Source organism: Anopheles gambiae, chromosome 2 (genome assembly GCF_943734735.2).
Source record: "Anopheles gambiae chromosome 2, idAnoGambNW_F1_1, whole genome shotgun sequence".
Classification (NCBI taxonomy): Eukaryota; Metazoa; Arthropoda; class Insecta; order Diptera; family Culicidae; genus Anopheles; species Anopheles gambiae.
In genome coordinates, this window is record NC_064601.1 from 35,244,428 (window position 1) to 35,272,041 (window position 27,614).

Sequence of the window (27,614 nt, forward strand, 5' to 3'; positions counted from 1 at the left end):
TTCTGGCTAAGAGTGAGAATACGAAACGTAAGGTAGTAAATATACACATTTGTCGTTAAAATAGTGCACCTTTCCAACGGGCTTATTACATCATTTTTTAACAGTCCTGTCCAGCAATATTGCAAGTTGTAAAATTATACCTACCGCGCGTTGATTGTTGCTCCACTTTTAAGTTTTCCAAAATTCCATTCGACAACGAAAGTTGTTTGGTAAGGGTGTCAGCTCATTCTTTGGACAGTTAATTTGTTTCTTCAACATGGTCAACGTGTTAATTTGGGTTGGAAATCAAGATCATAATTGTTACGTCAGTGCAGCGTGATCAGAATCCAAACATTACCGAAATCAGACTTTACATTTCGTGATGCGAAGAATTGTCTTTTTTGAATATCAGGAGGCAGAATCGAACAATTATAACATAGTTGCAATTTCACCAAAACACCGATATCAAACTTGTTTGATATTGAAGATCGTATGTTTTAATCGGTATTGAAGCTAAGATTACACTATTTTCTAAAGCGTTTCTGTGCCAATGGATGAAATTTAAGTTGCACTAATTCCTTTTCTTTATGGGATACTTATTTACTATATGTACTTAATTATTTCAATTTGTATGCTCCAACATGGAACCAAGCAGTGCCCTCTACCAACCAACACCGCAATCACTTCCAATGCCATGATCGTGCTTATTAACGCTCCCAAAGCACCCCGGTAAGTTTCCTGCTGCTCCTACCCGGTATGCTCGATACGATCACATTTCGTTCCCGGCCGTGCAATTGTTTCATAATTTCACACCTTGAAACACCAGCACCGTGCCCATGGAGGAGGGCGCTCGAGCAACAACAAGCGCGTAATCGGTAACGGATAAACGGCTGCTGCGACAGAGAGAAGGTCGCTCAAGGAAATCGCTCCCATCTTAACTCGATCGATGCGATGCGCTAAGATTGGGAGAAGCAAAAACAACGAAAGAAAAAAAAAGAAGCAAGAGGTATCAAGATCACACCACAGGAGGATGGAGCACGCGGGCGAGTGGGGCACCGACGGTGACTGCAACGCGCTAGAGACCAACGAACCCGCGATCAACGAAACGGCACCGCTGCTACTGCTGCTGGTGGTGGTAATAGGCCGCACACCAGTATGCGCCAGTGGAAAGTGGCGAAGGTGGTGTTTGGCATTTTCCTTCTTAATTCCTAATTATGCCCCCTTCTCTCGCCCCACACCTTTCCCCGCGGAAGCTGCCGAAGAAGATGATGCACTTTCTGCGATGTTGGTGGCAGGGCGTAAGAAAGAGATGGGATAGCCGCGCAAATCGCGCCTACCTACAACAGTGTTTTGGGATGAAGATGGTCCTGGTTCATCTGCGGGCTCTTCAAAACACCACTGTGCAGAAAAATAAGGGAAGCTAGGCGGGCGATATTTAGCGACACACTGGGCACCGGAGTTTGTTAAGTTGAGATAATTGGAGTTGCAGCAGTCGAAGCAGCGCACTGGTCCTGCATAGCGAGCGGGGAAAGAAAGGCTAGGCATCGTCGAGCCACAACCTCCACCAAAACCGTTTTGTTGTGTTGGCTTTCTATGGCCGCGGCAGGAACGAATGGTGACGGAATGCAGAGAACCAGCAGCAGCGGTACGGGCCAGCGAACGTTAGAGCGAAAGGAATGGCTAACAAAACTGCCTAAGCCATCTCGCCTGTTTGTTCGCACGTTGCACGGTCGGAGGGGCGACGAAGCAGTGCGCCCGCTAGAAAAGGGCGGCGAAAGGCACTGTAACCACCGCTTTACCCGCCATCGCTCCCTCCAACGCCCTCCTGCCCCCAACTCCATCCTCCTCTACCCCTCCCCCGGCCGAAAACCGAACACACTTCACGTACGCGACACATTGCGGTACAACACATTACCGCAGCGCTCTCCTTCTGTCGAACTGGCGGTGGATCGCGCTGGCAAGTCCGCGATCGCGATCGTCACCGAAGGAAAGAGTGGGGCCACGGCAGTGCTACAGCTGGAGAAGAGAAGAAGACTGGTAGTGGGGAAGGCAGGCACGTCGCGTTGGGGCGCGAGAGCGAGACGGCACGCGGCGATCGCCGGCAGGAGGACGAAGACGCCCAAGAAGAACCTGAAAATGCGCTCCTCCGCCTACCTTGGGTATAAAAACCGATTGTAAAATTGCCTTTTAATACAGTTTTGTTGGAAGTTTCGCTGCGTGCACACGGCTGGTGCGAACGAACACAAAGTTTTGCAAAGCGAACTGAAGTTTGGCTAGTCTCCTGACACACACACACCCGGGTGTTCAAATTCGTGGTGCAAGAAGACGCAGAAAGATAAAGTGCCGGAGGACAACAGCAAACGGAACGACATAAAAGGGACGAATTTGTGAACGAATTTAACTCCTCCAGTGTTTCACGGAGTGTGTTGGTTGGTGCGGTTTGTGACACGTCGTGGTGGTTGTTCTGTGTGCATTTTGCAAAGCAAGCCCTGTTAGTGTGGCAGTAAAACAGTACCCTGAAGCGGAACTTGTCAGTGAAAATGAAGTATAGCATAGTGTTCGTGGTTGCACTCTTCGGAGCCGGTACGTACCAACAAACAGCAAATAAGGCTCTTTCTTACAAACAAACAGAAAAGACTTATGTAGCCTAGCGAGCGCACGAAAGAGTAGGAAATGGAAACAGTTCGTATCACGAGCGTTTAGTGGCAGATTGTTGTGGTATTCATTCGAAAAGATCCTGAATCTACTCCAGAATGTGGTTCATATGCTTCAAAATGGCATCACACTCTTTAAAAAAGATGGAACCTGTTGTTTGGTGTTGTTGATTGTTTAATTTCAATAAAGACTTCGGGTCCTTATTGGCTTCTTCCATCGCTAAAGAAGGCAATTTATTTATCAAATAGGCATTTGTGTACCTTTTCAAGCTCGTTCAATCGTTCGTGTAACGATCGCTCGAAGCAGTTGATTTGTATTTTTTTTTTTGGTTTTTTGTTGCTTTGCACAATTCGCCCACCGCAAGAATGTGCTCCACACGGCACACGGCCCAGAGCTGCCGGGCGAGAGAGAATGGCGGGCATAGGGGAGATACGGTGATTGGTGGGATTGGCTTTCGCTTTCGGCGCCCGCCTGCGCGGCTGCCGAGCGAAACAGCAAGAGGAAGTCAGCCAGCAGTGTGTTGCGCCAGTACGCCAACGCGTCATATGCACGGCGGGCAGGCGTACGAGCGTACGAGACTGCGCTCTCACTTTCATGCGGTGGACGGCGCCCGCGCGCCATCTTGCCCGACGATGGAGACGTAACGCAACGGTGCGGTCCACCATTCCGTTCGGGCGGGTTAGCGTTCTTGTGTGTGAGATCTTGTTTTGATCTTGCGCGAAGCGATTTCGCTTTCGTTTGGAACTGGTTTGGTCTTTCCCAACTGGGGCGGGCGCGTTAGGGACCCATGCGCGCGACCGTACGAGATCGAGCTCTCGAGAGCCTTTTGCGGGAGTGCACACACACACACACACGATCTAGAAGCCTCGATCGAGTGGATTGTGTTTGCTGCGGCAGGCAAAACGGGCGATGACAGATTCGGTGCGTGTTTTTTTTTTTCTTCACGAAATATGAGTCGAGGTCAGCCAGTTCTCGGCAGGCAGCTCTGGGAAGGGAATTTGCAGCTAGAGGGATGGAAATTTATTCATCTACCATCTAGGCTTTATTTTTTTGCGTCTTCTCTCTCTCTCTTGTGTGGTATGCCTACGCGGATTTGTTAATCCAGCGGTCGGGCGTGGCCAACATCTGCCCGCAGCGAACCCGCCCGAAGGCATCTCCGATTTCTTGCCCGACTACTGAAACCGTTGCCCTAGATAACGCGGCGCACAATCGCATGAAAAATGCACCACATTTTTGATCGAGCGAGACTGGCTGTCCTTGAAATGGGATATTCTTCGCCTTTCGGAAGGCCATCGCTTTATCGATTCATTGCTCTCGCCCCTCCGACCCGTCGCATCGTGGCAGTGCATGTGGAGCAGCACAAGCCGGGTCTGTTCGGTTAATTACCGATTGGCAGAACCACGGCCGGTGTGTGTCCGCGTGGAATGTTTGGGAGTGCATCGGCAGTGTACGAGGTTGAAGCTTCGGTCAAGGTTGTCGGCCCGGTCTGTCACTAAATAATTCCACCCAGCAAACCACTGGCTGAACGCGATGGCGGATAATCACCTCCCGGTGGGATGTACCTCTCGGTGGCGGCGGCTGCTGCTGACAGACAGCGGGAGGCAGCGAAGTCCCATCGATCGGCTAATGGTTGCTGTGAGACTAGCCGGACCAGCCGGAGTTGACAGTTGACGGAGGTCGGAACGCAATCGGAACGGAACAAGGAGAGTGTTTTAGGGATCAATCACTCGTCGACCCCTGATGGTACGTCCCCCGGGCGCGGAATCGCGGGGAGATGCGTTCAATTACTCTAATTACAGCTCAACCATCCGTGCCCCGATTTGCTGCGATTGATCCGGCTACATGCATCGCGTTTTGGGGGCGCTTTCCGCAAGGGCCCTCCGATTTGATGACAGTGTGGCGAGCTGCGCTGAGATACTGCGGGACAGTGCTTGTGCATTGTGATTGTGTCTTCAGTTGGCTGTCCACTTCCGTCCCAGCTTCGAGCCGTCTGGCTGTCTGTCAGTGCGTTAAGTGCCAGCACTCGCGAACTCGCCGCACGCATCAAGGGCGCTTAATTGAATTACACTTGCAAAACACCTTCCTACAGAGATGGTTGGTCGAAGTGGACCAAGGATGAGAAGATGCCCGCTTACAGGCGGCGTCCGTCTGGAAGGTTAATTAATCATGGGGATGTACCGGACGGGGGAAGCGCTTACGGGATACGGCGAGCCGCTGAGACATCGAACCGTCCATCAGTCCATTGTGCTTTCCGGGCACGACTTTGCGTCACAAATTACAGCGAATCAAAATTTCACTGCATACATGTGTGCGTACCGCTCGGGTCAATGAAATCAACTCGAATAATGAGATTATCGGAACTAATTCGAAGTCGAAAATCTTCTTGTACCGTGCAGCCAATGGAAGGTTTTTGTTCTTTTTTTTGTTAGCTCTCTGCCTTTCTTCACCTCAGCCTCAACAGCGCCGCAGGCTGCCCGAACAAACGTCCCACAAATAGCCCGGTATCGCCCGGTTAGATAATCGTGGCTCGGAATTAGTATTCCACCGGTGGATGCTTTGCACTTCGACTTTAGTATTAAAATGTGTGACTGCGCTTCCCGTCTCGCGCTGACCACCCGCCAGCGCTGACCATGCCGAGGGGCATGCCCGAGTTGTTGATGCCGCTCACGTACCGCGTGCGTGTGACGCGTATCCATCACCGACCGAGGCGGAGGCCCCGGAATACGACTTGGCTTGTTATTGTACGGACGTGTGCCTCTCTTCAAGCGCAATCCAAATGCAACAGAAGGGAAGGGAGAGAATAACGACGAAGACGACAACACAACACACAAAAAAAAACAACTGCTATGACACACGTGTGGCATAGATGGGCCCGACAAATGGTCAAGCAAATCGAAGAAATGCTTCTGCACCGGCAGTTCATTGACAGCTTCGAGAGATGCGTTGGAGATGTCGCAGTGCGCACAATTTCCTGCGTAAAACGCGTGACAAAATTAGTTAATTTCATTCCCCATCCCGTCCTCCTCCGTCCTGTTCGTCGACTGGGTCAGTGTGGTGGCATCGGGGGAAGATTTCAGCCGCTCTTAAGCGGGTTAATTGCTTGCCTGCAGCGCGCTCGAGCAATGTGTTCGTCCCACTGACAACTCGTCATTCGGCCGATTGACATTGAGCGCGTGCAAATGAATGAGTCTCCTCGCCTTTCGAAACAAATCGAGCCGTGCTTTAACGACACTTACCGCAAGTGACAGTAATCGATCGGGCTGACCTTCACCAAAGCAAAAAAAAACAAAACAAACCCCCGGTTATTGTATTGACGATTGTCTAAAGGGCAGCAACGAAAACGCGCCATCCCTACAGGCGGCAAGCGCTACTTTCAATTGTGCTCCAGATTTTTGAGCATGCCGATGGTGAGTGGTGCGATGTAGCGGCGCGTACCCTGGCCCTGCTCCGTAATCGCCCGTCCACCCGTCGATCGGTGGTAAACGGTAATTGCAACGCTGCGTGCAAGACCTGTTGTCGATGTAGTCCTTTCACCCATTTTTGTGCTCGGTAACAGGAACGCACCGCCGCTTGAACTTGATCGGCAGCCGTTGGGCATTGGGACCAGGGCCTTCCCCTCTCCCCCCCCCCCCCCCTGCAGCGGGCGAATGTGGAGCACGCTTGCTGCAAGTTTGTTGCCCATCCGACCACTGCGACGACTGCGACGACCTTCATCCGGGGCTCGTGGCGGACGCGCTCGATTTAGAAAGTAATGCCAACGGAAGCGCACTAATTGCGCAAGCGGGTGCACGCGGTGAAATGTGACCAACGGGTGGGGCGAGTGGGTTGGTCGTAATTGCTACCCCTTGCCGAAGAGCAGACCTGAAGTCTGAACTTGGCCCCGAAGCGCTGCACCGGACACGGCTAACCGATGCAGCGCATTGTGACTTTTGTGTTTTTTTAGATTCACAAAATTCGATTCTGTCACAACATGCGCGCTCTCCATCCGTGGGCCCCGTTTTAAAATATTCAAATTCCATTTGCGACAGCGGGAGCGGTTTCATAATCGACTTTATTTGCCTACGCTCCTTCTCAGGCAGGAGCGAACGAAGGCGAACCACCCGCCCGACGTTTCGCGTTTTTTGTGTCGCGATCGCGGAAAGGATCGCGAGATGAGGCCACAACTTGATGGCCCAAGATGGGGGGGGGGGGGGGGCGAGCCCGTGGCCACGCAAAGGCGTGCGCGCGAGGGCTGGTGTGACATAATCGGTGCCGGATTGTGTCACCACCACACTGCCATTCCAGCGGGAGTAGGAGTAGGAGCGCCCGGTGGCCGTTGTCAGCGCACAGCATTCCACCAACCGTCCGGCTACCGTTATCGAATCTCCACCGGGACTGGTTTTCGTCTTCTTGTGTGTGTGTGTCTGTGTGTTTTTTTTTCGGGCCAACCACCACCTGAGGCCAACCATCATCCAACCTCGCCCCAACGTGTAGCCCCCTCTCCCCCAGCTGCGCGTTGCGCAATCGTATTTCGATCTTCGATAATCGAACAGCGCCCACCGTTCCTCTGCCGACTGTTCCCCCCCAGCTCGAGTTTCGCAATTCATTAACAAACTGGAAAAGAAACGCACCCCACCCCGGCACACGAACGCGGAAGGTTTTGGGAGGGTGTTCATCCGGGAGTGGCCACTCGGTGGCGTTTGCCCACGCCATCTCGAATCGTGTGCAGCTTTGCAGCTTTGTTCGGACGTTCGGTTCGGCATTCTGGTGTGGCCTTTTTGCATAGTCGCCACCGTCGCCGCCACTTGCTTTCACTTTCGCCATCTTTCACGGACATGATGGAGATTTAGTTCGTGGAGTTTCCTTGTTTTTGTAGTCCCTTCACCCCCCCCCCCCCCCCTTGCCGGAACCAGTTGTAAAGGTGAAGCAGTGCACCTGGTGCCGTGGACGCTAGAGAATGGATGTCCGATCCGACACGGTGCAGTTTTAATGGTCATGGAGTCACACAGCGCACGTGTGTGTGTGTGTGTGTGTTGGTGTGGCAGAAGAACGGCCAGGGAGATTTATTAACAGTCCAGCCTGTGACAGAGTCATGTTACAGTCGGAGGCCTTCCCTCAAACTCCTCTAATCTAGCAACACTCTGACAGAGACGAAACGCTCATCCGCCGTTCAGGCACACCGTCCAGCGCGACATAAAGGCCGTGTGTGCTTGTATGTGCAACGGTGTACATAATTTTCTTAAAGCCCGCCCCGCTTCTTAACATGATCCCGGGAGAGGCGGGGGGGGGGGGCTTTATTTATGTGTTAATTAAATTCTACTATCTATTAACCGGGAGCAGCTACGGCTTCCCAGCTAAGCAGTTCCCAGCGCCGGTGTTGTTGTGTGCTGCTGGATTCGCAAATCGTAAAATAGCGATTGAAATGTCACACATAAATTGTCCCCCTCGTCTGAGGATTGAGGGACAAACGCACACAATCTAACGAGGAAATGTGTGCTTACTGTACTGTACGTACGGCACCACCTCCGTGTCAGCGGCTCTCGGGCGACTTACAACGCATTTCGCGTTCGCGTAATCAATTCCGGGATGCAGCGCTGTTAGTATCGCGTGACTGCAGATATTGGTGCATTGTGGTGCATGTTTTGAGGGACGGAGTGGGATCAAAAGTTATCTCCCGTCAGGTGCAAAAGGGTAGTTCAACCTTTGGAAGCGAAACAAGGGTCGACCTTAATTTCAATACGCGCCTGGATCAATCTAACCACTCTCAAGGGGGCGTTTGGTTCAACTTGTTCAACCTGAATGAAATGCGTGGTTTAGCGCTAAGTAGCCCTATTTATGATAAGCAAACAGAGCAGCACATTCTCCGCTACAATCTGGCCCAAACAATCGACAATTTTGCCAACTGAGCGTCAGCGTTTCATTTATTTTTTTCCACTTCGATAAACAACTCAAATCGAGTTTCCACCGTTTATCGAAAACCCCCTTGATATTCCACTCCCGTTTTACCCTGGGGCTGTGTTTCCTATGAAGAAAACACAACCACACACACACACACACAGCGGCAACAAAGCAAACAATCGTTTAAAATCAAATCTTTTCGTACGGTGGCAAAGCTGTCACCGGTCCCCGTGCGCCGATAAAGCGTGTCGAACCCGTCTCGTATGATGCAAGATAATAAACATTTATTGCGCAACACAACGTGTGTGTGTGTGTGTGTGTGTGTGTGTGTGTGTGGTTGCCCTTTTCCCTACATAGTGGTCCCTTTCGAAACGTGTTCAGGAGTGAAGCTTTTGCGAAGGAAAGATAATTTCACTTCGTTTAGCGTAGGGTTACAGAAAAAAAATGGGGGAACGGAACGTAACTCCAAACCCCCAAACGGTAAACCCAGAAACCACTGTGTTCGATGCTGTGCGATATGCGTCTTTGAATAAGCAAACATAGCAGAGCGGTAGAGAGAGAGAGGGAGCAAGAGAGAGTTTGATCTTTTTGCCAGTTTTCAAACAAACCAAAAATCTTCGCACACAGGAAAAAAGAAGAAACAAATCCCGTTTCGTTCGGTACGTATATTGACAGGATTCACGTAACCCTGGGCGCGTGTCTACCAGCCAACCTGGAATAACATTTTCTTACAATCTTGGCAGCACGAACGTACATAGCAATCTTTCGCCCATCGCACTGAAATGCCTACGGGGTTCTTTGTATGGGTGTGTGTGTGTGCGCTGATAAAAACCCCGGATAACAATGTGGATAATCAGCGTGCTTTATGTCGCGCCTTTGTGCTAAAAATCAAAAGCCTTCGTTACCGGGTGTGGCCCTCCGCTTTTGGGGGCGCAATATTACTTTCCGCAGCAAACCGCATTGGCAAAGGCAAAGAAAGCCCTTCCTTTGCACCCCCTCCCAAACCCTTTCCCATCGCTGTGTGCGCTTTAATTGCAAATCCTGCTCCGTAAAGGGGCTGGAAGGGTTGCGCTGGTTCTTTCTTTTCCGCGATCTAATCTGGAGTGTGGTTTGGATTTGTTTGCGCAGTTTTTGTAAGCTTTCTTTTTTGTTCGGTTGTGTTGTGTTGCTGTTCGGTTGTTGCAGCGATTTGTCGATACAGTTTTTTTTCCCCCGTTCACTTGTGCTGGAAGGGTGCCAGAGCGGAACCTCATTACCGTATCAGGCTGGTGACTTATGTGCGGTGGCAATGTCGGTGAACGGTGACGGGGAATTGGGTTGGATTGAATGGGTTTTCGGGATGCCGATGGATGCGGTGGAAGCAGCAAGCAATCCTTTTCCTTTCAATGCCACGCTAGTGCGCGTCAGCGAGCTGCGATAAAAGCGAGTTTGAGCTGGTTTTTACTCTCTGTCTCTCTCTCTGTTCATCTTGATTTTAAACCCTGTATTTCGGTGCCTCTTCGGTGTAGGTGATTTGCAGTGAAACGATTTCACTTTCGTGCCGTAATTAGGGAGGTACAGGGGGAGATGCAACCACAGCATCACGAAGTACCGATTATGTACGATGCTCATTGCCCTACGAAAAGGGGCAATTATTGTACAAAAACCGTTCATGGTCAACGGAAACGGGCACTTGTGGGTTTGTGTGTGTGTGTGTGTGTGTTTCTACCTTCACTGCCACGCCGATTCGATGGCGGCCGCAGCCATTCACCAACGACCATTCACACACCCGTGCGGAAAGGAGAGCAAAAACTCCCTCCCGGCGATCATATCTCCAATCGAGCGATTTTCCTTTCCTCTGCCCGCAGGCATGGAGAGGAATTTGCGAATTTTGCACTTACCTCTGGGTTTGGTCTCGAGAAACCTTTCTATAATTTTGTTTGCTTTTGATTTCGAGCGAGCAAACACATACAATATACCCATCCAATCAATTGATCGGAAATACGCCAAGCGCATCATTGCAACGGCGTCCGGGGATTTTCTCTCAATTTACGGTGCTTCCGTTTTGTTTTCATTTCTTTCTTGGTGCACTCTTTGGGCGAGTGGAAAATGGGATGAACCGTGCCCGTGGGGTGAAAGGAAAAGGCTGCACGCGATCGCTCTATTAGCGGATAAATCACCACAATACCTACCTCAGCGGGTCGTTGCACCCGTTGGAGTGGTATGCAAAATTAGCCAGATAATGACCGTGACGTGGTGAGCCTACACTCTATCACACAATTTGTAAAGCATAGCGGAAGAAAGTGAAGTGGAGTGAGACACATTTCCCATATTTCATTTGGTTGTGTGTGTGTACGTGTGTTTGTTTATCTTTCTCTCTTTTCTTTACGCCAAACCGTACCGAAAGCGAGATCAAATTAGATCGCGTGGCTTGAAAAAAGAAGAAAAAAACTGGAGCACAGCGCATAGAAAACGAAAGCTTACCCAACGGTTTAGCGGCTTAGAGCTGTGGCGCTTACGCCACGCGTCGTTTATTTACCGCTGGACCAGCTTTGGACTGGGGAAGCAAGCAGCAGAAACGAGCGTGCCCCCAAAATGGGATCGTCGTACGCTCATTTGTTCGCTAAACTAATTAACTACGCATGATTAGGCAATGGGGGCAGGGGAAGCCCCCTTTCCCAGGGAATGGCAGAAAAGATGCCACCGAAAAGGGAAAAGAGCATCAAAATGCACAAACAAAACTATGCAATCCGCGGTAGCCCTTTTGGACATCTCTGTTTTATTTCATCTGTTGCAAGCTGTCGCACACGTTTGCGCCACGCGGGCTTGCGGCCGCCCGTTAATCACGACCATATGGGGCGCGCCGGTGTGCGGACGATTACGCACCGTACGCATCACGCTCACATGCGTACCGGCACCAAAATCGTCATAAGTGCCGGCAGATCAGTGAAAATAGGGCAGGCGGGTTAGCAAACCGAAAAACGAAACCGAAACCGAAACCGGATGGTTATTTAACGCCCGGGAGCGAGCAGGATTTTTAATGAGCGTTTTTTTTTTTTTTTTTTTGTGTGACTGGCTTTTTGCGTGCGTGTGTTCGTCTGGGGCTGGTGCTGCAAGACGAGAAGGGCGTTGGAGGTGCGTTTTTGATCGTGGCGTTGAGTAGTGTATGAAGCATTCGTGCGGGAAATGTCGGAGCGCCTAGCTGCCGTGAGCGATTGCATCATCGCGTTGGTAGGGAATGAGATTATGATTGGATTTTTGGGAGGGAGCACAACACTAGAAAGGGTATTTTGTTTGAGTCGTAAACTCTAGAAGAAAGAGCTTATTATTCATTAAATGATTTTAGTATAAATCAGCATTCGTCAGCAAACACAAGCTAAAAACAGCCAATTGAAATTAATATAAAACGTTTATAATGAGCAATGTTCAACACTTTCAGATTAGTGTTAACACACAATATCACAGCGTCCCTCGATCCAACGTGTCAACGTGGCCATTTTGGAATCCCTTGACGATATTATCCGCTGCCAGCCGGGTTCGGAAAGCGGGTTGACAAAATCGAAAATCGAGCGTGGCATTGCGTCCCATTGTGCACGGCCAACACTTCACGCCCATTGGAATGCCGTGCGGGATCGAGCGTTGCATAAATTAAAGATCATTTTGCGGTGATAAAAATAATGGCAATTACGGTGTAATTATTATCGCTGGGGCCAAAATTTACGATGACCAAACGCTGATGGGTTGGGGAAATTTATTGATTTCCAGCCCGATTTCCGCGGGGGAAAGGCCCGTTGCAGGGCAAGTGCACACTATCACGGTGTATCCTGTCATCGCAGTTAATAAACCTACACTCCTCATTCGTGTGGGAAGAATGGGGGCGGAAATCGACCAGTCAGCGAGCCGTTTCTGTGGCCAGCTGTGGTTTTGCTAGTCTTGCCGACAACAAAACCTCAACACAAGCACCCACGGATGTTTGTGTGTGTGCGTGTGCAAACTGATTACCGAATTGGTCAGGATTTATGGCGTGAGTTGGGGTATCGTGGTGGCGCGGGAAAGACTCTAGCCGCTTGCGATTGCCATTTCCACACAGCGCGGTGCTTCGGATGAATCTAAAATGTCAAAAGTTTAATACTACCAAACCGGCAGTGTTGCCTAGTAACACAATCACCCGGCGACCATTTGAAGATGAGTTCATTAATCACAGCGTAGGCGACAAATAGATGTACCTTTTAATGCAAATGGAGAAGAATGGAAGAAGAAACAAAAACGTCCAAGTCCCCTTAGAAGGCTGATCGGTGGACAGTCTATTACTTTCGGCAACAGTATACCCCGAAAAACCAAGCAGAAGAAACACTAGAAACGGGTGAGCGATGATGGATCTCTCCTTATTCTGAGGTGCGTCGGCTTGCAAGAAGTTCCCTCAGAACCACCAGGCCCGGCTTGTGCAAAAGTGATGAAAGTACGGAATCTAAAACAAAAAGACGATAGATCCCACTCACTGTTCACACACACACACGCACCGTCCCAAAATCCGACAGGTCACAAATCACTCAGCGGATCACGGAACCGTGCCGTTTGCGGTTTGACGATGACGCTTCGGCGCTGCGAACGATCCATCATCTGTGCGGACCCCGGACCGACCGGTAGGCAGGTGGCCAAGAATATTTATGGTGACCCAGAGTGGAAGGCTGATATTAGAGGTTTGAAGGGGGCTTTTGAAAAATGACACCAATCATGGGGATTTTTTGTTTTGTTTTGCGCTTTACTCCAAGATGAACAAACGTTGAAATTACCGACACTACGCACCTGCAACCTTACATGAATCACACAGCAACGGTGCTAGGTGTGTTCTTCCTGGAGAAAGAAAAAACAACTTCTTCTTTCAGCTTTACTTTGCCTCGATATGAACTGGTTCCGTTTCCCTGTATTTCGTTAGCTATATACGTGGTGGAATTGTATTGAAATTGTGAAGAAAAACAACTAATTTCCTTTTACTCTCTAATCCTATTCACCCCTTTGCAAAACAGCTGTCGCTCAGGAGAGCTTCAAGTGTCCGGACGATTTCGGCTTCTACCCGCATCACAGCTCCTGCGACAAGTACTGGAAGTGTGACAACAACGTGGCCGAGCTGAAGACCTGCGGCAACGGTCTCGCCTTCGACGCGACAGACTCCAAATACCTGACCGAGAACTGTGACTACCTGCACAACGTCGACTGTGGCGACCGCACCCAGCTAGGTATGTATGCTTTACTGATATACGCTATCAAACACAGTGATTGTACAGTTGAAAAGAATTGGGAGAATTTATAACACGATTGTTCGAGGTTAATGGCACTTGAACTGTTGCTTGGTGCTTGCTGATAAGCAATTAAAACCCAACAGACGAAATATATTTTCAGTAACATGCAGTGAATGAATACAGTACAGATAAAGCTTATGGTTGCTTAGGCAACGCATAAGCGAGTCTTTTTATGCGTTTCCATTTCCCAGAAAGATTGGTGAATGAAATGTGATGGTTTTTCATTCGATAACTTGTTATTTTATTTCTGTGTAACATATCCGGAACCAAACTCACAATGGATGTTGAACAAACCATTGACCATGGAATTGACCATTGAAAATGGGGTTACCATACACAATAACCGTTATTGTGCAATTGATCCTTGCTGTGAAATTGATACTACTTGAATTGATTGGCTAGGCGTCAAATAACTGAAAATGACTGAAGGAAATTTCACTGTACTTTCCAAAAGCGTTGGGAGATCAATTTGGGTTACATTCGAGTAAATATGACTGTTTTTACACTAACGTAACAGTTCAAAATAAATGAATTGTTGCTGGCCTATACCTTACCTCGCTGTTTGCCTCTCTCGCCACCCAATTCTAGAACCACCGATCTCCACTCCCCACTGCGAGCGTCTGTACGGTATCTTTGCGGATGCGGCCAAGTGCGATGTGTTCTGGAACTGCTGGAACGGTGAGGCCTCGCGCTACCAGTGCTCGCCCGGACTGGCCTACGATCGTGAGGCGCGCGTCTGCATGTGGGCCGACCAGGTGCCGGAATGCAAGAACGAAGGTAAGCTAGCAATGACCGCTTTCCTGCTGTCCATTTGTACTAATGCTCTCTTCGTACGATTCCCCGTCCCCGGACCGTAACCGTTACGACCACAGAAGTAGCGAATGGATTCGCCTGCCCGGCCGCCGGTGAGATCTCCAATGCTGGATCCTTCTCGCGACATGCACACCCGGAGGACTGCCGCAAGTACTACATCTGTCTGGAGGGAGTCGCCCGCGAGTACGGCTGCCCGATCGGAACCGTCTTCAAGATCGGCGATGCTGACGGCACTGGCAACTGCGAAGATCCCGAGGACGTTCCCGGATGGTAAGCATCGTTTGCTCTGTGTGTGTGTGTGTGTGTGTGTGTGTGTGTGTGTGTGTGTGTTACTTCTTTTCGGGTTCCCTGGTGCCCTGGGATGGTACTACCCTTCCCTTACCCAAGAGATTGTGTTGGTGTATGTGTGTTTGCAATCATGTGCAGGGTTTATTTGGTGTTCCGATCAATAGTTTGTACTTGTGTTTGTGTCTGTAATCATTCTATCAAACTCACATACTGTTCCGCTGTTTGCCGATGTTTACTCTGTGCTGTCCTGCCGACGGGCAAGCACATGTAGGCAGCATCAGTGCGGCAACCCATTGGCTATTAAAACCGACAGACAACTTCTACATCAAAGCCGCCAAAAACATTACCAAAACTTTGCAACTTCGGGCGCCTTTTCGAGATTACGAAGTTAATCTCATTTCGATTCATTTCTGACGAACTAAACATTCTCTTACCCTCTCTCGCCATACGTATGCACACACTCACAAAAACTTCCTGTAGGAAAGAAAGTTAACTTCACGCAAAATCAACCCCAGCCATTGTGGACGGAAGTTGTAATGATCTTTCCTACACCCTGACAACAAACTCACACACATCATCGCCCATCATTCGCATTATCATGTCTCGAGAGTGTATAATTCTTAATTCTTTCTTTCTCTCTAACCAATCGTCTAATCTTCCCCCCTCCCACCTTACACCCCCAACAGCGAAGATTACTACGGTGATTTGGACTTGAAAAGCATCCGCAAGAGCGAACTCCTTGCCGGTCTAGCCCTCCAGTCCGGTGGTGCGCCCGCTGCCACCAAAGCTAACGTTAAGTCGAACCGTCCGGCTCCCAAGGACAGCAACTAAAGAACAGGGGACAGTAAAGACAGTGCATAAAACCGGGGGGGGACTTAACGAGTAGTGGGGTTTTTAGGGAAGCAGACAGGAAGAGATAAAGAAGAGATGCAGAACGAGAGAGCAGCAAATGAAGAATGTAACTGAAACAACAGGGTTAACTGTAAGGAGAATTCCAATGAGCACATTGCGCAGAACAGTGGGTGCAGGGCTGTAGATCAGGGACCGGAAATGACGAGATAAAGGGCGAATAGACGGATAGTGTCGATCAACGGAAGAATAAGGACCACGCATATCGCATGACGCTGCGCCAACGGAAAGGAAATTCACTACATTTGGCGCTGATTGCATTGTGTTTTAAGGAAGCGCTCTTCCATATCGAGTAGGATGGAGTCAATTTCCACACGACAGTTTGTAAAGCTAAAAACCAAGACTTAAAATTCGATCAGGCACGAACCATACAGCCAACCAATTACAAACTAGCGCCCAATCACAGCCCAACTCAGCAGGATTACGTTGAGTTTTGCTCGTGATCAGCAGGTGCGGTGTGAAGAAATTGAACGCAGTTTCTATTGTGATCATATTTTGTGTATCTTTTTGTTGTGTTCAGATTACAAACGTCTTTTTTACATCTGACTTCTCGTTGCAAATAGCAAAAGAAAAATCCTTTTTCCTTGCTTGCAACGGTCTAGACAGTGTGCCGTTGTTGTGCCTTTGTTTTCCCGGTATCGTACTTTGAACGGATCGTTTTCGATTCGAATTGCTCGAAGTGGCTCGTCCGTGTGTTTGTTGCACACGATGCAGTTTGCTGTTTCCACGCCTTGACCTTTAACCTCTGAGTTTGACTGTAGTTGAGGAGAAGTGAACGAAAATGAATGAATGAGGGAGACCGAGGGAAGCGCCTTAGTTTAGAGCCTAGAACAACACAAAACAAACAGAAAATGAAACAATAATAAAAAAAATCTTTAAAACCACTTTAAAACAAAACACCACCATTCATCCTTCTTTATCATTATCGATTGATTACTTCTTCCTTTCTCACGATTTCACCGCCCTTCGGTTCAACTTTCGGTGTGTTGATTGCTCGGTATTATGGGTGTGTGTTGTTTTTCACCTAATAATTCGTTTCTTTAGTTTCTTAATGTTTGGTTTTGGAGTTTCGCCCACAGACTGGATCGATTGTTTCTTTCTGTTTTTGTTTTTGTTTTTTTTTTTGCTAACATTCTGATTACTAACGGGTAAGCCATCTTCATGTCACGCCACTGTGACAAGCGTGTGTTCTAATGTTTCCTTCAATCTCTGTCCTGTCACTTGTGACACTTCATTCGATGACATCATACGATTGAGTTTTCACATTCATGGTTCCATTAACGTTGGTTGAGTATATTTTATTCGTTCTTTTCTTTTTCGGTATTGTTTTCTGGTGGTGCAAAATTGCTTTACAACTCATAAAAAGTCCAATTATGTTTGACATTGTTTCTTTCACTCCTTCCAGCGAGGACTATTACGGTGACCAGGACATCAAGGCGCTCCAGAAGAAAGGATATTAATCGTAGTCACTAGTGTAAGCACAATTGAGTGTAAGTTATTTCCGCGAGCCGTGAACAATCTTTTTAATAAAAACAGAGTATAAAAAAGGAACTCATTGTATTTGCTTTATTTTACCGTTACTGAGTGGCAAAATAAAGAAGAAAATATGGTTTAAATTCTACACTGAATGTACACGGAATCTTACAGTATGTAAGCGGAAAGAGTTGCTGAAACGGATGAGATAATACATCATTTCCCGGTTCGCGCAAGCATTGCGTTCCGTCCCATGACTGGTATAGATTTGAATAGAGTACTTGAACCGGAAATTAATCGTGATCATCTCCACAACCAAAATACAGATCGCCGATCAGCTTTACCATCAATGGGGGTTTTTAATCGGTTCGCAAACCTCGGAATTACAAGAAATAAGAGGCATTTTGCAATAAGTAACTTACATCTCATGGATCTAAACTTACCACCCTACCTAGTATTATTAAACATATTGAACTTGAAGTCGAGTATGGAAATTAAGCAAATTTTAAGCAACACACAGTAATGAGCGCTCAATAAGATGTAGGTTTGGTTTAAAACCAGTCGTTGAATAATCGAAACAGGCATTTCAGGAAGTATTTGTTTTACCTTAAAATTATGAGGCAAATTATGTGGGTGATAGGAATAATGCTTGTAGTTGTTATTGCCCTTACCTATAATGATTATCGATAATCATGTGATATGTGATATTTTTCTGTCTGATTCCTACTCTTCCATCTGATTTCCAAAGCAGTCCTTTGGGATTGCACACAAATTGTACGAATGTTGAATATTATTTTACGAAACAATGAAGCCATATCAATTTATGCCTATAGCAGTATTTTACCTTACATAGAGCAATGCCAAACAATGGTGTAATGAAAATAGTGAAATGTAATGCTTTTCCATATGCTTACTTTTTATCCAATAGCGACCTTCTGTTGCATGGAAATTATGAAGTCATTATGGTTGGTTAATTAAAACTGATCAAATGATGCTCGCCAGTTTTTATTTGACTGACAGTTGCTGTCAAAAATTATGAATTGTATAGTCGTTTATCATTATTGGAATTTTGTAGATTATAGATGTTGGTAGAATTATATCAAAAGATTTACCTTTAACGTGATACTGTAGGCATTTCAATAAGTATTCGCATAATCGAAACAAGCATTTCAAGAAGTATTGGTTTTACCTTAAAATTACGAAGCAAATTATGTGGGTGATAGGAACAATACTTGTAGTTGTTATTGCCCTTACCAATAATGATTATCAATAATCATGTGATATGTGATATTTTTCTGTCTGATTCCTACTCTTCCATCTGATTTCCAAATGCACCCTTTGAGTTTGCACACAAATTGAACGAATGTTGAATATTATTTTGCGAAACAATGAAGCCATATTAATTCACGCCTATAGGAGTATTTTACCTTCATATAGCAATGTCAAGCAATGATGTAATGCAAATGGTGAAATGTAATGCTTTTCCATATGCTTACTTTTTATCCAACAGCGACCTTCTGTTGCATGGAAATTATGAAGCCTCTCTGGTTGGTTAAATTTAAACTGATCAAATTATGCTCGCCAGTTTTTATTTGACTGACAGTTGCTGTCAAAGATTATGAGTTGTATAGTCGTTTATCATTTTCGGAATATTATTGATTATAGTTGATGGTACAATTAAATCAAAATACTTTTATCGTAATATTGTAGATCTTGTATATTCTGCATAACGGCCCGTAATGGGTATGTTATGTTTTTAAGTCATACGAGTATACAACTGTTCCACGAGACCGCCCCAACATAAACCAATTAAATTCTTTACCTAATTATCACTAAACAACCTCCATGCAAAGCTGTGCCAGTCATAAATCATGTATACAAATAGAATCTTCAACAAAATGCATTAATGCATAGAGCTGGAGGTCATTCGGTCAATTCAACGGGGAAAAAATATGTACAATCCTCTTCCGAAGTACTTGTTTTCGTTGCAAACATGATGAAAAGAATAGGTAAGTGCCAAACGCGGGAGGAACATAGCGGCACGTAGCTATGGAAAATCAAATCAAGAAATCATTCGACTCAACCAACGGGCGTTAGAAAGGAATGTTTTTATTGCCGATAGGGACGGCGGTTTTGTTGTAGTTGTTTTTCATGCTCTTTCAAGTCTTTGCAAGTTTTTGGCAGCGTTGAGTTAAGTTGAACTGGTCTCACAAACACTCTCACATGCGTACGCATTGTTCTGGGAAAGTTCTTTAGTCACTGCTCGAAGCTACTTTGCTGCTGCGTTCGCTACCGGAGCGGAAAATTCCATTCCACGCGCGTAGAAAAACGTGAAGCTGAAGTGGGGAGGAGGACGAAAGCAGGTCAAAAATCTTATTATTAAATTTCATAAATACATACTTTATTGCCACGCGTACACAAAATACCTGTTGGATGCGTACGATGACGCGCAGGAGTTGATCGATTGGTGGCCGGCGGAAAGCGAACGTTCCTCTTTCTTCTTCTCGTGTTGTGTCGTCCTCTGCACACACACGCACACTCAACGCTCCTGGGCGCGGGCGTGTTTATCGTATCGTATCGTGTGCGGTGATTTGGGTTGTCATGGGAAAAACCGTCACCGCAGGACATTTGTGGCCCAGGCCCCATCGTTGCCAACCAGCGCTGCAACACGGTTGCTCGGCATGGGCACGCAAGATGGCAGATAAGCTCGTTACACCGAGGGCAGCGGGTGAAATGCGCAAAGTATGGGCACGCGAATAATTTGTCCCCGGTGACCGATTTGTGGTGAGCGTTCGGTGGGTCCAACGGGTCGTGGTGGCTTGCCGGTATCGAAGTTTGATGGGCGATAACTTGTCCGCGGTCGTAACGATTCTGGCGCCTGGCCGGCTCGTCTTGACGGTTAACGTTGAACTCGTAATTGAAATCGTTCGTTACTTGCTAAACGTTTTATTGGCATTTGGTGGTGAAGTCGTTGCCGGATTTACGAAGCTTATCTCATTATGCACGTCACCAGCGCGGACCGGTTGCGGATCAATCTTTTAAAAAGGGCGTCGTTGCATGATGCGATATAGTACAGGCATTACGGCTTTGATTGTTTTGTTTCGTGTGAACTTTTTTTTTTTTAATAAAAATAATATCTAAAGAACATTTCAAGATAATGCGTTAATACACACCATTGGATCATAAACCATAATGAGTAAATAAATCGGATACAGCGAAGGTAAGTACGCATCCACCGCTTTGTGAAATATGACGATATATGTGCATAATAATACATTTTTAATTTAAAATAATGTTTTAACAATTCATTTATGAACACATCAAAAATTTTCAACAGATTTACAAACATACTAAATATCATACAGTCGTCTGTTAAAGTTAGTTTACATTTGCGAAAGATAGGCGTAAAAGTTTTAGCTATGAGCAACAAATTAGTGAGATTTTTGTTTTGTGTGAAAAAGGTTCAATAAAATTAATGATCAATTTAATAGTTCCGATTAAATTTAAACAGCTTCCCTGCCGATAGAAGTTTCGCAAAAATCGCGTGAAAGAGAACGAAATCGTGCAGCGATTAAATTAATGGGCCTCTAATTTTAGAACTCATAGATCCTTGTACTGGCCCGTTTGTACCACCGGTACAATCCAGTTAATCCTTCGCCAACGAGTTATTAATTGTCAATGAAGTACACAAGCAACAAAAACTAACGATTCTAAAACAACATATTTAAAATCATTCTCGTCTGGCGTCTGACCAAGATTTGGGAAAGCCACAGAATGGGCACCTTTGGAAGCGCAGCATGTGGTTGTTTATGTTGAGCTATGTGGGATGTTTGGATCCACTCCCAAAACCTACTTGAATCGCAATTCACTTGGTTGGACGTTGCTCAACATAAACCGTAAAATGGTCAATTAAGACGCACACTTACCGGCTGGCTGGCACGGGGTAGGGTAGCGAATTCCATGGAATCATCCTTTTCCAACTGTTGACGACGGTCCATTTCACGTTTAAATCCACCCGTTCCTCATTTGAACAGTCGCAGGCACCACTTGCCGAACCTGAGGAAGAATTGTGGAGCTATAAAAATCAGTCTTTTCCATAATGGCTAGGAAATAAACAAAACGATACCTTCCAGCCTATGTATCATCCTTTCCGTTCGGGTCTTCGCGAACGAAGAGTCATTTCCGGCGATGGGGATGGGGGTGGGATTGATAAAGAAGAATAACAAAACAGAGGAAAAAAAATCTAAAATAGCCTCTTAAATTACACTCCCATCAAGCACATCCATACAACAGGCCAGATGAGATGGTTTCATGAGCATTTTGGGTGGCTTCAAAGCTATGTTGACGGACGTTTTGCATCGTAACGTAGGTCAATTAAACTTCCTTGTTCCCAGGATACGATTTCTCTTTTCTTTGAGTGAGGTAAATTAGCAATTTTCCTCTCGCTTTCGTTGAAAGACTGAAATGGTACATGAATTGATGCTTGTTCCGTCCCAGGTACAAACCAAAACTCAGTACTATCCCGTTACTTCGCTGACGATGCTTTTGGTCATACACGGAACAGAATTGGAACATAATCAACGTTAATATACCCTACCAAATGGTCGTTCGCTTTTATTCGACACTCGTGTTATGGTTCTCATTTCAACTCATCTTTGAACAGTCAAAGATAGAGACAAGTGGATGTTGTTCTTTCGTTTAAACCAGGCTGTATCGATTGTCATACCATTGGCATGTTTGGAACAATGGCTAAATGAATGTGAAACCCGGATTGATAGTGAATAAAAAAAGTAAACAACGGTATGAAACGAACCAATGGGTTCCTCTTGTTGCTTCACCGAGCTCTTGGCGAGGCAAACAGGCAAGAAGGATGATATCGTTCTGTTGTCCCAACCGAAGGCATTAAGATCATAATCGCTTATAAATATCGACCGTAAAACATAAACTCAAGCCTCAAATCCACTCACTCGCGCACATTAAGCGGAAGAATGGCTGATCGCTATCTGGGCAAAGCAGCAAAAACGAAAAACACAATAAATGGGAATGGGAAGGAATTTTCCGAAACAACGCGCTCCACTGCTCCACTGCTAAAGCTTATCGTTTTGATTTTTATATCCACCACCACCACCACGGGACAATGGCACAGCTTGATAGAGTTCGGAATGTTTTCCGGATGGTTTTAAATGCTTTCCGGGTTGCGCTGCATTCATTTGGCACGATCGGCACGCACTGATTATGATTAGCCGCAACAGGCCACGCTTTATTTGCCCCGGCACGTGGAATGAGAAGCGATGAGCTTGTATTTATTTTGTTTCCTTTCCTTGCCTTTCCTTTCCTTTCATTGCAACTGCTACCCACGGACCTGCGAAGCATTCACTAATCCAATCGCTTAAAAAATAAAACTCATCCCTCTGCCGTGCCATTAATGGTTGTGTCCCGGCCCGGCGCGATTGAAGCAACAGTGAAGAAAAAAGGGCGGTAGAGTGAAACTCTTTTCGCCAGCTGACGTGCGCCATCCTACCACTGGTCGTAGACGGACTCTAACAAAAAAGTAAAGGGCAATAAAAACCTCCGCCTAAATGGATGGGTAATGAAAAACAAAATACCAAGCTTGCTATTATCCCTAAAGCTGATGCTGATGACCCGGACTATGATTGTGACCGGTGTAAAGCAGCAGGACAAAGCACATAACACACACGGACAATTTAGTACATGATTCATCTGTGTGATAGCTTATGCTAAGCTCTCCTGCAGGAGTCACGTTGGGTCACGCGATGGGAAGCTCTATGCATTGCGGCCACGCTGTTTGTTAACTAGGACTAAACGTGAACGTTCTATTCGTAGTGGATTTATCCCATAATGCGAAGAGTTTAGTAATGGACAAAAATAAACTATAGAACATGTAAACAGAACATAACACAATTAATTTATCTTTTACCGAACAATATGTTGAGCCCACACACTTTTGCCTAAAGTGATTGCAAAATGTGATACTAGACACACGTCTTTGGAAGGCTTAAATGTCAATCTCCAAAACTATCGCAACCACACAAAAATCAATAAAACACGCGTAATATGTGTACTAGGCGATCGGTAAGTAACTTTTGATGGCAATACAAATGAAAACAAATAGAACAGTGCAACCCAATAATGATTAAAGCTAGAAACCAGCTCAGTTGCATTCGCAGCAAGCATATTCTTTATGAGTGCATTTTACAAAGTGATTGCAAAATTCGATCGAAATTAATTTCCCTAAAGAATTTAAACAGTTTGAGAAAAGCAAGTGAATAATTGAGAAGAAAATTACAACATGAGAAATTGGAAACAATTCAAACTTTTCGTTAATTTGAAGAAATGAGTTTCTCGAAATTGCTATTAATTTATATATGGCTCTAGATTGATCTAATATATGACTATTTTTTAATTAACCAGCTTAAACGAAACTCTCTACAATCTGTACTCTTCTGATATAGTTCTAAGACAAACCATAACAATGTACACATACTTTCACTCGTACCAAACTAAAACAAAAATTGTACTCCAACGGTGAACGCTTTCGGGTATGGAACTAAGTATGACAATCCATCCAACGAGGACGAAGCTCCGTTACCACGAACAAAACTGCTCGATTCTGTTTTTACACTGTGATGTAACCGCAATAGAATAGGCGCAGGAGGATGACTCAAGGGGGAGAGCAGCCGGGTGCCACGATCTTTGTAACGTTCCTGTGGTCGCCATCAGAGCACTACTCTTAGGTCGGATTGCCTTCTCTCCTCAGTTTTTGCACAATTTTCCATTGTTTATTGTTTTTGATGCTGGTGGTGGTGATGGTGGTATGTGTGTGTACGTATGCTATTTTACCAAACATGCCCCGGAAATGTGTTTCAAATTGAGTTTAAAATTACGTTCCTCATCTTTCCCAGTAGGCAAGCCGAACCGCCCCCGCGGGTAGTGAACATGGACAAGAAACTAGGACCCGAGGGCCCATCGGCAGAAGGATGTGAAGTGAAGCCTCACCGTTGCCTCTTTGCAGCTGATACAACGCGTACGATTGCCTTGTGGGGAAGGGAAAAAATGCTCTGAAAACACACAGGTAGAGCACGGTGCAATGGACGAGTTCCGAGCCAATTCCGAGGAAAGATCTGATGCAGCATGTGCACGAATATACGGACGGCAAAACTTCCTCGTTTCAAGTGTGCGGTTCTGACGCGTAACAGAATTGAGCCTTTCCATTGCTCTGTGTATGTGTGTGTTGGTGTGTGGATGTGTAGCGGGGTAAAAGTAAAATTTATGACTTTTCATAAACTGTGCCACCGGTTGAATTTTTCCGCACCATCTAAACCAGCCAGGGAAGGAGGGCAGAACGACGAAGCGAAGGCACATTCACCAGCAAAGAAGGATGTCTCTGAAGGATTGCGCTGGGAGTGCGGCAGTGGTGGTGGGTAACAAAAACACAGGAAAACTCATCCCATTCGACAGTCGAAACCACGGAGCCGGAAATGATCCAACCTCGATGAGACCTCGGGTCGTTTGGAAGGTAAACGGTCGGAAGAGGTCGGCTGGGACAGCAAAACGACCATTAGTAGGTTGCGATGCTGCGGTAGGATGTGGTTTCTGGGGAAGATTTTCAGATAGTCTCAGCAATTTTGAAGAACCGCTTCAGCCTGCTCACCCCTCGCCAGATCCGGTTATGCGTTTCCAGCATCTTCTTCTTCTTCTTTTTTTGGTACTCACAGTCAAGGGGAATGATGCATCTTTCTTCCAACTTCTGGTCGCCATGGTACCGTCTCCCGTAGCAGCGCTAGCGCTAGAAGTTTACTTTCGAGGGAAAACATATTTTACGCCACGCTCACCTTTTTGGATCTTCTGTGGGTGGTGGAATTTGTCGAATTGAGTTTTGTTGACTCTTCGCCCGGAGTTGACGATAGTTTTCGGTACGGCAATAGCTGAAGTAGTAGTAGTATTAGTAGTAGTAGTAGTTGCCGTAGTGTCATCGTAGAGGTAAGTGCTTGCACGTACCCCCTATTGCACTCTGAGGTCCCGGGCGCAGTTTCGTCGCAGGGAAAGGGTTCCGTGTTCCTTGCCGTACACAAAGTTTTCCTGTTAGGAAATATTTCTACCGACTTTGAGGAGAGAGATTTGTTTGCTCTTCTCGCTGCACCGTCCTCGTGCGTCGTTAACAAGCGAGATACGAGCGTCTGGACAACTGTTGTTGTGGGGCTGATTGCACTAATGGTATTTTGTTTGGAACATTTTGCCTCAGGCTCAATTTATACGACATGCTTTGACAAATGCTTGTTTGTAACAGAACCAACGTTTTATAGTGAAAAGTGGACTGGAAAGCGGGTTGAACTAACTAGTGCGCAATGTTTTAAATAATTGGTGATAGAGATTAATGCTATAATTTTAGTATAATTATATAATTTAATTTTTTATTTAAATTTATTGTTAGCGACACTCGAAAAGTAGTTAAAAATAATCTCCCATTGCACCTTTCAACCGTTTTTTTTTTTCAATAAAAAGTCTGGAATGGCTCCTTGTAACTACCATTACAAATAATAATAATTTCCCGCTAAAATTGTGATAAAGGCAGCTCTTAAATTAATTATGACAACTGAAACCTGGAACATGGAATAAACGTCGGTCGGGTTGTTACATAAAATTAATCAAATATGTCATTCCACATATCAATCCATTGAAAATATGTGCGACAGCTACACCAAACCGTATCAAAAAGACCGAATACAATAATTTATAAAATGAGTTACAACTTCTAACAACAATTGAAAGAATTCAATGAAGATGAAACTCATACGACTGCTTATTCAAAAATTTGTCCAAGATGATCTATGATAATAATGAACAAAAAAAAAGTCTTTTTGTAACTGTTTTATTTTAACTTTCCCGTGTTTGTTATCTTACCACAGCTCAAACCTTACGCACCGAGACAATTTAAGCACCACAAAAGCATGCAAAAGTATAAGCAAAAGATTTCCCCAAACTCCTTGTAAACTGCAACGCAAGTCCTTGATGCTTAATCATCAAGCAAAACGTAAACGCTTCGAACAAACGCAAAGAAAGGGACTAAACAAAACATCTCAAAGGCGCTTATTATTATCGCGTAACTAATGTTTTGCATGAAATCTTACGCTTATCACCCTAGCCACAACAATACCACACTCACAGCCACACTTGCATATACATTTGCTCGCTCTCCCTTGCACGTGCAGCAAGTTGCCGCAGCGTGGATCGTGAATGAAAAATGTGCTCGAATTTATATTTTATGATTCAAGAAAACTAGTTTCACTTTACTGTCCCCGACTCTCCTGCCGGTGGTGAGGGCATGGGGTTGATGAGCAGTGTTGTACCGAGCGGTGGAGCGAATGATAAGAATAAATTATCCTACCGTGCGATGAATCAACCGCTGTGGAACTCGGCATCACACCCTCGCGCTTCACCGGGTTGAAGGTGACTTTGAAGAAGACCAAGAAGCGGAGCATTTAACTGTGGCCGGGTCAGAATGACCGCAGCTCAAAACCACCGGCTCGCAATGCGGTGCAGGGAGAGGGGGGAGGAGATGAGGGTGGAAAAAGGCATCGTGACGATCAGGACAATCGTGGCGGCAAACGCGACGCTGACGACAGCGGCCACGCAATGGCAAAGAATAGCTTCAATAAATCATAAGCGTCCTGGTGAAAGGCAAGTCCGGCGCGCGTTGTCTTGGTCCCCTTTTGCATTGAATGCTCCGGCAGCGGCTTTTGTGCAACGGCGGGGTCGGCGAGCGGTTTGCGGAGCGCGGAGTGCGAACAGATAAAGGACGAAGCTTGCAAGCAGCCCGAACGCTCCGTGCCGAGAGGGTGGGCCAGAGATGATGGATGAAGGTGACGGCAGGATCTCGGACAAACGGTGGAAATAAAAGCATGCAAAACTGTAATCTTTTCACCTCAGCGGACGAACGGTAAGCATTTGCCGTGGAAACGCATCCAAAAACGGATCTACCCGGGTTGTCGCCGTCATCGTGTTGCGGTGTGCTGTGCCATTCTTCGCATCGGTCATTATTCGCCCCGGCTCCAGGTGGAATGGGGCGATGATACCGCAAAAGGGATGCAGGCGTCGAGCCATCTTAAAATCAGCGTACGAAGGAATCTTTTACACATTGCCTTCATTCTCGGGCGGTTCGGCCGACAAAAAAGGGTCACTGGTTCTGATACGTACATCTTTAGAGTGATGTTTCTAACCGTGCCAACACACGAGCAAAAAATTATACTTTTGCTAGGATAGCAGCAAACGATGAACTCGGTGGTAAATTTGATAAGCAGTTAAGGAGATGGGTTGCCTAGT

The 27,614-nt window shown here is 46.3% G+C and overlaps 1 protein-coding gene across 2 annotated transcripts; it reads left to right on the forward strand.

The window, feature by feature from the left end:
- The first annotated feature begins 2,169 nt into the window (after positions 1 to 2,169).
- LOC1279776 (protein obstructor-E) lies at positions 2,170 to 17,351 on the forward strand. Of its 2 annotated transcripts, none has more exons than XM_319536.6 (5): positions 2,170 to 2,562; positions 13,518 to 13,727; positions 14,379 to 14,567; positions 14,663 to 14,873; positions 17,206 to 17,351. In XM_319536.6, the coding sequence occupies exons 1-5, from the start codon at positions 2,520 to 2,522 to the stop codon at positions 17,258 to 17,260; spliced, it is 708 nt and encodes a 235-aa protein (XP_319536.5). In that variant the 5' UTR covers positions 2,170 to 2,519; the 3' UTR covers positions 17,261 to 17,351. The 2 variants fall into 2 exon arrangements, with proteins under 2 accessions (XP_319536.5, XP_003436437.2); XM_003436389.2 differs by lacking the exon at positions 17,206 to 17,351 and adding an exon at positions 15,578 to 16,697 and having other exon boundaries at positions 2,171 to 2,562.
- Positions 17,352 to 27,614: the final 10,263 nt, after the last annotated feature.